This window comes from Antrostomus carolinensis, unplaced genomic scaffold, assembly GCF_000700745.2.
Source record: "Antrostomus carolinensis isolate BGI_N321 unplaced genomic scaffold, ASM70074v2 scaffold42391, whole genome shotgun sequence".
Lineage (NCBI taxonomy): Eukaryota > Metazoa > Chordata > Aves > Caprimulgiformes > Caprimulgidae > Antrostomus > Antrostomus carolinensis.
In genome coordinates this window covers 23,289-34,960 of record NW_010294253.1, presented here as the reverse complement: position 1 = coordinate 34,960, position 11,672 = coordinate 23,289, and the positions used below count along the sequence as shown (strand labels likewise).

Genomic DNA, 11,672 nt, shown 5'->3' with positions numbered 1-11,672 from the left:
GCCTACTCCTGCTTTCCACGGAGTGGAGGTAGAAAGTACTTCAGCTGACAGGATTGCATGTACAAAGCAGCGTGCTAGGGTTGGGTGGCCAGCCAGACAGCCTGCCCTGCACGCCCTCTCCTCCCGTTTGGCAGAGGGCCACACCAGGTTTTCCAGTGGGGTTTTCCAGCTGCTGGCAGCCTCTGGCTCCAGGATTGGCAGTGTCGGCTGCTCCTGACAGGTTTCCAAGGGTGCTCCAGAAAGTGATACCACAACGCAAACGTGTTTTCCCAGTGCAGCAGCCTCACAGGCAGATTGTAATGAAGCTCTGTCAGGATTTATGTTTGGGTTTTTAATGTGTTACTGTTGTTTAAACTAGAGTCATGCAAAAGCATGGAGTGTTTTCAAGGGCTGGGCAGAGAGGTTTATCCCAGCCTAGAAGAACACAACCCTCAAGACCCTGGTTCTATATCACCAGGTTTTGCAAAAAGGAGGGAGGGAGCTCCAGGCATCCCAGGACCGAATGCTATGTAAAACCAAGCCCCAAAAGAGCTTGGGTGGAGCTCAGTTTTCACCAGTTGCAAGTGCTCCCTGCCCACACAGGAAATGAGGGATGAGGTTTATCTGCATTTAAAAATTCTGCAATTTATCTGTAATTTAAAATTCAAGCCTGGAGGAGCTGATCCCAGGAGAGGCCATGCCCCGTGCGCCCGTGCTCCTGGAGAGCTGAGCGCTGCAAGGCTCTGCTGGTTTAAGTGCTCTCTCCCTGGCACAGACATGGGCAGGGTGCAGGTGTCCAAACGATGGAGAGGCCAGTGAACCTGAACCAGTAAACATTCCTTACTGGAAGCCCTGAGAGAAGACCTCCAGGAAGCCATGACTATTGCCAAGGGACACTGCACCAGGCAGGGCCAAAGCTGCTGTGTGTCTGTGGGGACTGAGGTTGCCAAAAATGGCCAGCTGCAGCCTGCTCCCAGCCCAGACTGGACAGAGGGAGGTTGGTGTGAATGGCAGCACTGAAGCTTAAGGCTGGGATGGGGCATCGAAGACCTCATTCCCACAGTCAGTGGGAAAGGTTGGTGACATCCACATTGGGTTGTTTGGCTCTTTTTGCTCTCCATCCTGGCCAAACAGGGAGGATCCGCCTCCCTTTTCCAGTCAGCAACCAACCTGCTTTTTCCCCAGGCTCCCTCCCTGCTGCCCCAGGAATAATCCCATGGGACCCGTCTGTAACAGGCAAGGTAACATGATCACAGCACGATCACAGGCTTTTGGTCCTCAAACAATACCTCTCCACCAGAGAGCAATGATCACCCTGGATGCAGCCTCCTTACAAGCTCTGCTACCCTTCTGCCTAGAGCAGAGTCAGCATCTCTCCAGATACAGCAACACTGCCTTATGTCTTGGCAGTGAACTTTCAGAGGTATCCCCTGTTCCTTCCCCGTGGGCTTGCAGACCCTCAAGGTTTGAGAGAAGCTTAATTTTTTCAGCCCCTCCTTTCCACACCAAGCCACAGGACAGTCCCGTGGGTGGGGAGCACTTGTGGCAAGGGACAGCTCCTGGGGCTGGTGGGCCTACATGGTTCAGCTCCTTTGCCTTGTGCTGGCTGGAAGGTGGCTTAGAAACTGGAGAGCAGATCGGATGCTGGGTCCATCAGAGGGATTTCCCAAAAGTGCTCACCTCCTGATGTGGGTTGCCAAAAGGCTTTTCAAAGGGGCTTGACTTGAAAATGATACAGAGCAGTCATATTCCTTGAAGGCTTCTTCAGATAGCTCCTTCCACTCTGCCTTTCCAGAGTCACTGTGTCCTGCTTGCTCCTTCATATTCTTGGTTCTCCTGAGCTCCCTCTCTCCAAGAGGTGCTATTTCACTCCTGCACCAGCTTCCCCAAGACAAGCAGAACTGTGTTGTCCCAGGCTCAAAGGGCCACACACGCTGCTGCCTGAGGAACAGAGATGATGGCTGAGCACCTCTAGTTCATGGGCTTCAGTGCTAATTCATTATTAGATGTGGGTATAGTAGGGATAGCCCAGACCTGGGTTTTGCAGCCATTTGGTTTTGTTAATCAGCTCTGTCCCCTGTGTGTGGCCAAGTACAGCAGCAGCAGCCACTGGCTTGGGGAGACACAGCCTTGGGGGACACCCCCCCAAACCCGATGTGAGCTGAGCATGCTGCTTTGCAGCCTGACCCACAATGCTTCTCTGTCAGGCAGACCCTTTCAAAGTCCATGGTCTCAAAAGTCCATTCCTGGACTTTGTTAATGCGACTCTGCTTCAGAGTTGGTCTTGCATAGCAGGCAGTCGCATACTTTGCATTCATCAGCCTTCCTTAGGAGAAGGTGGGAGACTCAGGTGTCTGTAGCTGGACCAGAACAGGACAGACTGGGAGAGAAATCATGACCCAAGAGCGACTGTGGCAGGTCCTAGATGCATCGTGGGGAGACCCTCGCACCCTCTCAGCTCTGCTCTGCAGTTCAGCTGCAGCCATTGTGCTACTGAAATGGCTGAGACATAGGCAGATCCAGCAGAAGATGGAGGACGCAAGGAGGACACGGGATCTGGCCCTGGAGCGGATGGAGAAGGCAGCTCACAGGTTTAAGCAAGAGGTAATTTGGGAAAAAGTGTTTGTGGGAGGAAGGGATTATATTTTGGGAAACTGAAGAAATGGGGGAGTGCTGATCAATCCCTTTTTCGGTGCTGGTTAGGGCATGTGCATGCACATTTTGGATCATCACCAATTTTTTTGAGGGTCACCACCCTCCAGTGTCACAAAAAAAACCTCCTGTAAAGACAGTGTAAAGGAAGTATTTCTTAATACAGACCTGTTGAGGGAATCCTGAGGATGAAAGATGGATTGGAGTTTGGAACCCTCTGAATCAGATCCCTACCCCAGACCTCTCTCTGCCTTTTTCTTCTCAGCTGTCCCTACTGCCAAGCCTTTCCTCTCCCGTCCTCCTCCCCTCTGTGCCTCCATAGGGATCTGTCTGCCACATCATCCTCAAAGTACAGGGCAGGCTTCACATCTCTCCAACATCTGCACACTTGTGTCCAAAAGCCATTTCCTCCTGTCCATGCCCAGGTAAAGAAGCACTTGGATTTTAGGAGGTCAGATCCTTGGATTCAGGATTTGTCTTAAACCCATAATAAATACCCACTGCTCTTTTTTTCTTGGGGCAGAGGTTGCAAACAGCCCACACACTTTTTTTTTTTTCCCCATGTTAATGATAAATTTTGTAAAACTTTAGCTGGTTGAATTGCTATTCAACACATTGTCTGTGAGTTAGAAGGGGGGTGAAAGCCTGCAGGAAAGTAAACAGACAGGTGAAACATCTCTTACAGGTTCATGCAACTCTCCAGTAAAGAAGCAGTTTTCTGCCTGTTTTGGTTCTGTTTTTATGAACTAAGGTTCTGCAAATTCCCTGTCAGCAAATTCCCCACTCCAGCATGTGCAATGCTGGGTAGGAGGCCTGTATTTCTACAAGGAATGTCTCCTAAAATTCCCCAGTCAAGATCATTGCTGGGCAGATGTTAGAATTGGGTATTTTCAGCCTCAACACCAGCCTTTTCTGTTGTTTTCTTCCCTGTGCACCCAATTTCCTACCCTTTGCAGAACCCAGGCACCCAGACTGCACATATCCTCTCACTGACGATGGTGGAGCTGGTGGAGAAGCTGAAGGAGGGGTCTCTGTCCCCAGAAAGTGTCCTCTACTCTTACATGGGCAAAGTGAGTGATACCTCCAGCATGGGAGAGATGCTGTAGGGCTCTTCTGCAGTGGGAACTTTCAAATTAAAAACCAGTTCATTTGCTAAGAGAACTGGCAATGCTGGGGATCACAGTTTGTCAGAACTGTGATGTCTGAAGGGTGGCATATGAGCAAATCAGTAGGACAGAGATCCAGGGCAGAAAATTATCCAAGCAAGAAACATCTCAAGTTTATAGGTAAGGTCTGAATAATGAATGCTGGAGGTTTGAGGAGATGGAATTTTCAGCTTGAAAACTTAATTTAAATACTATTTCCTTCCATCCATCCTTTCATCTGTCTTGCTGCTCCTCTGTGTTCTGGAGAGGCTTTGGAGGTGACTCGGGAGGTGAACTGTGTGACAGACTTCATTCATGGCTGTGAAGATCAACTCCAGAAAGTGAAGAAGCAGAAGGAGAAGGGGCTGCTCTATGGCATTCCCGTCAGCATCAAGGACCACATTAACTGCAAGGTACATCTGTAGTTCCCTGCCTCTTAGCCTGGGAACAGGCCAGGATGTCCCATCTTCATCAGGACTGGCTAAGAGTTTCCTCAGACAAGGATGTTCTGGACCAAATATTGTGGGACCTGCAAACCTGCCTTTCTTCTGATGAGAATTCTGTTTTCTGCAGAAATTTCTAACGTGCTCTGATCTGGTTTTCTCTGGGGTAGTCAGGTCCTGATCCGCCTGTGAGAAAAGTTAGGTGGGAACTTTGTCCCAGGAGCCATCAAGACTTATGTCTCTTATTGTCACAGCTCCAAACAGCATCTTTGCTGGTACCTAAAGAGCTTTGCTTCCTGTCCCCAAGGGCCACATCTCCTCTGGAGGGATGGTGAAGTTTCTGGGCCAAGTGATGGAAGAAGACAGTGTCATCGTCCAGGTTCTAAAGAGCCAGGGAGCAATCCCCTTCGTGAAAACCAACAACCCACAGACAATGATAAAGTAATCACATGTTCACCTTCATGAAAACGCTATGACATGTGACTCTTGCTATCTGAGGAAGGGTGGGCCTGTATGCACATGCTCCCACCCTTGTCCAAGCTAATCATGCATGTTGAGTTAATTGCCTCCTCATTTCAATCTGAAATTATTTATCTTATATTTGATGCTTCTTTCTTCTTAAATCCGGCTGTTCCAATAAATCTACTTCATGCTGATTCTACCTGCTGGGATTAATTCCACGCTCATCCCTGCATGAGTGCTCTGTGCCCTGTATTTATGGTTTGCAGAGACAGAAGTACCTCATTCACCTGCTGATCTTCCTCTCCCCAGCTATGACTGCAGCAACCTCATCTTCGGCCAGACACTGAACCCACTCAACCATCAGAAGAGCCCTGGGGGTTCCTCAGGAGGGGAGGGAGCTCTGATCGCGGGGGGAGGCTCCATCCTGGGCATCGGCTCAGACATCGGTGGCAGCATCCGCCTGCCGTCCAGCTTCTGCGGGCTGTGTGGGCTCAAACCCACGGGCAACAGGATCAGGTACATCCCAACATCTGTTCTCTTCTTCCACCCACCGTGGAGGCTGTGAAGTGTCCCCCACAGTGCATGAAACTTTGCAGCAGTGTCTGTGGTTTCTTCCAGGTTTAAGTCAGCAACCTAACCTGCCTGTTTCCTTGTGTCAGCCAGGCTAAGGACTCTATTAATGACACATGATGACCTCTATCTGTGAACTCAGCAAAGACTCGTGCAATTTTTAATAGCCCTGGCCAGGAAGCTAAAAGCAAATACTACAGGGTCATCTGCTTTTCAAATATTTCCGAGCCCTTGCTTTGTTTGTAAGAGTTTTCTGTTTGTCAGCGGTGTTTTGCTCACAGATGAAGATTTAGATGCTCCAGGGAAAGAAGATGATACAAACTGTCTCTAGCCCCCAGCAGCTTACAGCCCATGGAAGTCTTCCCAGCCTAGAAAGTGTCAATTCTTTGCAGGACCTTTTGCCCTCATAAATGTTGACTGGGGGCAAATGGAATGTATGCAGCTCAGCATGGTGACTTACCTTACAGCAAGAGATGCTGCTGCTAATTTCTGCTTCTCCCATTATGTTCCTAGCAAACTGGGTGTGGTTTCTTCTATCACAGGAATGAAATCAGGTAAGTCTGCCCAGATGACGTTACTAACTGTCAAACCTTTGCTTCTTACATCTCCTCTTACTGCTGAAATGCTGGCAAATGTGCTTGCTCAGTTACACATCTCATGACCAGTTGAAACCAGTCATCCATTAGATCAGGACCTTCCTTGTGCTATTACCTTTTTACACCATTTATTCTGTTCTGGAAGGTGGTAGGTGTTAGCTGAATCTAAGCAGAATTGAAGCAACACCTGTTCAGGCAATGCAATGCGTAGCAGTGAGAAGTGTGAGATGTGCATCCCAAAGATCTGGGATATTCCACCGGAGATACTTCCAGAAGACTGCACTGGCTTCAGCTGCTGCCAGGCGGAATTGCTGTTGGCAGGAGGGCTGCAGTCCTTGCTCCTCTTGAGTGAGCCTGTGCCTGCAGAAGACCAGAAGGTCAATCTCAGTAGGTTGTCTCTGCTCTGAGACTTACAGATTGTCCCTGCTGCAGCTCCTTGCTCACTTCTTGCACGTTGCACTCGTTCCCCATTCCTCTTCCCTGCCCTGACTGAAACTGTTCCACACTGGGCCCCTACCAGTAACTATGAGACTGCCTGCAGTGACAGGACCTTTGTGCTTCCAGTGACGGGGATGCTGGGGCCAATGGCAAGAGATGTGGACAGCCTGGCCCTCTGCATGAAGGCGCTGCTTTGTGAGGAGATGTTCCGGCTGGACCCCACCGTGCCCCCCATCCCTTTTGATGAGGAGGTGAGGCTCAGAGGCAATCCCATGCCTCCATTTGCCCAGCAAGAAAGTGAGATCTTGGGAAATTCCTGTCTGGTTTCATGTCTTAAGATAGGGAAGGACCCAGGGAAGCAGGTGTCCTGAACAGCATGAGCAATCACAAGAAGCAGCCACGTAGTAGGGTTGGCAGACCCCTGTTGGCTTGTCCTGGTGAGACCTGCTGGCCTCTTCCATTCCTGACAATGTCCAGAACAAGCTTGTTGGCTCCATCCTGGCCTAGTCCCTAAAGGAGCTGATTTCTCCTGATCAGAGGAATTTACCCCTCACACCTTTCATTAGAGAGCCTGATTTAACATCCAGTGACCTAAGAAATCATTGCACTTTGCAATTAGCTCTCTGGTTCTGCCATCTAATTGTGTATTTCTGGCTCAAGTCCTAGCATCCTAGGATCTTTCAGTTGTCCCTGACACCCAGAGAATACAGACCAGTCACTTAACCTAGAGGAACATCCCCCAAACTCTCTCCATAGCCAGGTTTCCCAGGCATGTGGTCTGTACAGGTGCTATCATACCTGCTGTCTCAAAGTTGGGACACGTTCACATGGCAGGAGGTGGTGTCAGAAAGACCATACCAAGGACCACTGCTGCAGACCTATGTTCTGAACAACACTGCCTTCCACCAGCCCTATTGCTCCCATCATTTCTCTGACCCAGGAGACCTCAGCTGCTGCCTCCCTGAGCCCTAGGAATGGTCCAATCTTGTATGTCTCATGGGTGCAAGTGATGGCTCCTCTTCTCACAGGTTTACACCAGTTCAAAGCCACTTCGGATTGGGTATTATGAAGGAGACGGCTATTTCCAGCCCTCACCCAGCATGAAACGGGCCATCCAGCAGACCAGAAAGCTCCTCCAGGATGCAGGGCACACGGTGAGTTTTCATAGCCTGGAGCTGTTACCCTGCTTCTTACAGAGTTTGGACAAGCCACTTCCCATCTCTGCTTTTGTTACTCATAAAACAGGGACCATCCCTCCCTGCTGCAAGGATACTGGACAGGAAGGCACATGCAACAGTTTGTTTCCCAAACCAGAGTGATCTTGCTTATCTTCCTGACCTAGCAGACAGGAGAAACACCTTCAGAATCAAGTCACCCTTTTTTAAAGCACTGGTTTTTCCATCATGGAAGTTTGGTGCTCCCATAAATATGGAACTCCCAACAGTTTCCACAATCCCTCAGCTGTTAAACCCACTTTACAGATTTCTTGCTGGGTAAATGGGAAGGGGGTTGGAGCAGTTGACCCCCCAGGGGCCCCTTCTGCCTAAATTATTCTGTGGTTCCACCAATGGGAATTTCTATATGGGAGCTGTTCCAATGATGCAAATTAATTGAAAATAATTGGGTTTTTGAAGCCTCTACATTTTTTTCTCTAATATGTGGAAGAGTGGAGCCTGTGCCAGGTCACAGTATGTGTTAATGCCTTGGAGACAGGAAAGGACAGTGGGCAGATGCTGCTAACCCAGGTCCCTTTGAAAATAAGATCTTGCTGTCCTACAGCAGGAAGGAGGGCCTAAGCTTCCCACCACTTCCCAGTTACCTCACTAGAGAGGCAGGGAGGTTCGCACAGGGCTCTGTGAATCATTCATCTTTATTGCCTCTTGAATGGGGATGGTTTTCTTGCAGCTTGTTCCCTTTGCACCACCCAAGATTGACTATGTGGTAGATGAACTGTTCACCAGAGGGATTTTTTCGGATGGGGCTGCTCACCTGGTGGACTGCTTGTGAGTAAAACCCCCATTGCAGTGTTGACCATGAGACGTGGTGCTGTATAGCCAGTGGTTGCATCCAGAGTGTTTATATTCTTGTGGGTGAAAACTGAGTAATGGGCAGCAGAGGAGCAATTTCTGGAAGGATGAATTTAGCATAAGCAGCAGCTAGTTCACAAGAGCAGTTCACACATGCAGATAACGCAGTAGGGTAATAAGATACCACATGTCAGTGGTGCTGTGGCAACTGGTTTTATGTGTGTGATTAGTTCATGGCAGATGAGAAACATCACACATTATAGAACTTCCTGTGGAGGTGTGGTGGGTTCATCCTGGCTAGGGCCCAAACCCCCCCCCAGCCACTCACTCACTTCAAGGTGAAACATGCCCAGGGTTGTATGTGACCCCACCACTGCAAAGTACTCCAGGGCCTTTATGGCACTGACAGCATAGGCAGTAAAGTACTTATTGCTTTATGACTTTTGCAGTGAGCATTTATAGCTGAGTGTCTAAACCCCACATGAGCATCTCTTGTTCAGTGTTTTGGACAGAAACAGGCAGATTTTGTCTTCTAGCAGCTCTCCTCTAAGACAAACTCTGCTTTGGAAACTGCTCTGCTGTTGCTGTAGCTCTGGCACAGATGGCTTGTCCTCACTTCTCCTTCACTCTCTGCCCTTCCAGCAAAGGAGACATCGTGGATCCCAATCTGAAATCCCAGTTCAATACTTACAGGCTTCCTGCTCTGGTGAAAAGGATCTTGGCTCTCATTTTGAAACCCATAGTAAGTGTGTGGACGTGTCTCCTCTGTGTTGTAGAAAATCTGCAAGGCAGGGAAGTTTCCACATGCAGGGTCGACTGCTTCCCTGTGGGAGTGCTTTGCTGCTTCAAGTGCCTGATGGACTTCATAGTGAAATACACTTTAATACACTTAGTCCCTGAACTTATCACGTGGGTCTGACAGCCTTTCTTGGGAATTTTACATGGGGAGGTCAAAATATGATCCATTCTCAAGAACCCAAGAGCCATATGTCTCATCCATCAATGGACCCCAAGAGAATGGATATAATTAGCAAAGACCTAAACAGCATCCCCACATCCAGGAGATGCTCTCCAGGGCTAGCAGTGTGGTCTAGAGACTTATTGGCATGGGTTGTTGTGATTAAATGTATAAATTAATGTGGGAGTAAAACCACTTCACTGGAAACCATAACTGTTCTTCAGAGCCACTTCTGCTAGGGCAGGAAGTGTGCCCAAAATGCAGTCGCATGGTAGCCAGCTATTTCAGCTGCATTGTTTTGTTGACTAATCCCAAGTTTTTTTCTTTCTTCTGAAAGTACCCACGGATCGCTCGGGATCTCAGCGCTCTCTGTGGAGTGGGGTAAGACACACTGAAGTAGCCCTAGAGAAAGGGGATGCACATGGATGTGCCCACTGGTTCATGCAGGTAGATGCCAGCTGACTGTGCAAAGCCCTGTCATTGGGCTGTGCAGCACAGGCTGAGCCAGATGGGTATGTGCTGCCTCAGCACCACCTGGGCTTAGCACAGTGTTATCCAGGGCTGTGCAGCCAGAGATTATTTTAAGAGTTCAAGGATCCTCATAGTGGCAGGGCTAGGATGTCTCCATGTTGATCAGCACAGACAGATATGGGCTACTTTCCACATCAGGTGGATTCTGGTACCCAAAACATCATGTGCCAAGTTAACACAAAGGTCTCTGCATGGGGGTGCAGTGAGTTGTGAAGTAACTGCCCCTCCAAAAGAGACAGCGACACACCAAACCAGGAGCAAGTGAGTTTAGAAGACTGCCATGATCTTTGTCTAGGTGCCAGAGCACCTAGACGTGGTGACATGGTTTTAACATAAGCTCTTTTGATGTACCTGTAAGAGCAGGGGTGGAATCAGCTGCATGACCCCAGAAGGGTCATGCAGTTTCCGTAACAATGGGCTGTCTGTGCATTTTGTTAATTGTTTTCTGTTGCCACAGTCCCAAAGCTGATTAATTCTGCCACCTTTCCAGGTCTGCCAAAAACCTTTGGGATCAGCATGCGGCAGGGGGGGTAATGTGATTTTTTTTTTTTTTCCCTCCCCCCCCTCCCCCACTTCACTAAATATAGTGAGAGATCCCCAAAGTTTCTTAGCAATTGCTTTGAGCTCAGCAATAGCTTTGTGATGGATTTGGGGTTGGAAATGGATCATGTGGAAATAAAGCAGATGGGTTTTTTCTCTGAAAGTCAAGCTTTGCAAGGAAAGAGCTCAAGGCAATAGATGTTCATTTGGAGGTCTCTACTAGAGGATGGGGAGGAAAGATTATCCTTTCCCTGCATTTTTCATAAGCAGAAATAGCATAAGAACAGCTACTACAGATGAGCATAAGAACAGCTACTACTTAATTTTTATTTCTTTCCATCTGTTGGTGCAAATCCTTTATTTCAGATGTTAGATGCTGTTGTCACAAGCTAAGACCATACTTGAACTACCAAGCAGAGACCTTAGGAGTCAAAAATTGTGGTTGTGAACTCTTTGGCTTAGGTGGATTTTATATGAACTCAATTGGGATCAGGAACGTAGGACAGGAAGCATTCTCCTGGGCAACTGAGTCCAGTGCTGCCCACAAGCTGATCAGGTTTCTCTTTAAAACCAGTGGAATTTTATGCTTACTTTTGTTTTTATTGGCTGGCTTCTCTCCTCCCTGTTCTGATGGTTGGAAATCTTCACATTTCCCATACTGTTTATTCACTTCCAGTTTATCCTCGTTTTATTCCTGTCCTTAAGCTTAAATAGCACCTCGCCTCTCTGGTATTTTCCACTGCCTCCCTCGTCCTTGATTTATTTATAGAGAGCAGTTGCATCCCCTTTCAGCTGGTGTTTTCCAAGGCTGAAGCTGTTCTGGTGTCCTCCCAAAAGGCAGTATCTGTGTTCCCTGGGACACCCTCACAACTCTCCCTGAGAGGAAACATGTCCCCAGCCTGTGCCATGCAGCCTCCATCAGTGCCAGTCACTTGATGGACGTGCACACTCACTGCCAAAGGTCTGGCAGATTATAGGGCGGACAAAAAACTCCTACAAACCTGCCTGGTCACTGAGCTGATGGGAGTGTTTGGAAGGAAAAGGGTTTGGGTTTTGGTTTGTTTGGGATTTTTTTTAAGTGAAAACAGATTCCTCTCTCCCCGCAAAAAAAACCCCAACCAAAAAGAAAACTCTTAAAAAGGTTTTTTGGCCTCAGACATATTTCGAATTGTTTTTCTTCAGTGAAACCATATTCACATTTTTAAATCTACTGCAAACAAGAGCTGATTCAAAACTTCTGGCTTGCAACCAGCTTTTATCTCAGAAAAAAATCAAGTTAGCTACATTGATTGTATTTCCTGGAAACCCATCTCATTTGTTGAACTTTCAGC

At 48.2% G+C, this 11,672-nt stretch overlaps 1 protein-coding gene across 1 annotated transcript in view; it reads left to right on the top strand.

Moving 5' to 3' along the window:
- Positions 1-2,373: 2,373 nt before the first annotated feature.
- LOC104532378 (vitamin D3 hydroxylase-associated protein) overlaps positions 2,374-11,672 on the top strand; it is an 11,772-nt gene continuing 2,473 nt past the window's right edge. The window contains 12 exon segments of the mRNA XM_029087366.1: positions 2,374-2,583; positions 3,588-3,701; positions 4,046-4,189; positions 4,527-4,660; positions 4,991-5,197; positions 5,765-5,805; positions 6,412-6,536; positions 7,314-7,439; positions 8,191-8,288; positions 8,955-9,054; positions 9,608-9,651; positions 10,292-10,331. Coding sequence (XP_028943199.1) covers positions 2,374-2,583; positions 3,588-3,701; positions 4,046-4,189; positions 4,527-4,660; positions 4,991-5,197; positions 5,765-5,805; positions 6,412-6,536; positions 7,314-7,439; positions 8,191-8,288; positions 8,955-9,054; positions 9,608-9,651; positions 10,292-10,331 — 1,383 coding nt within the window.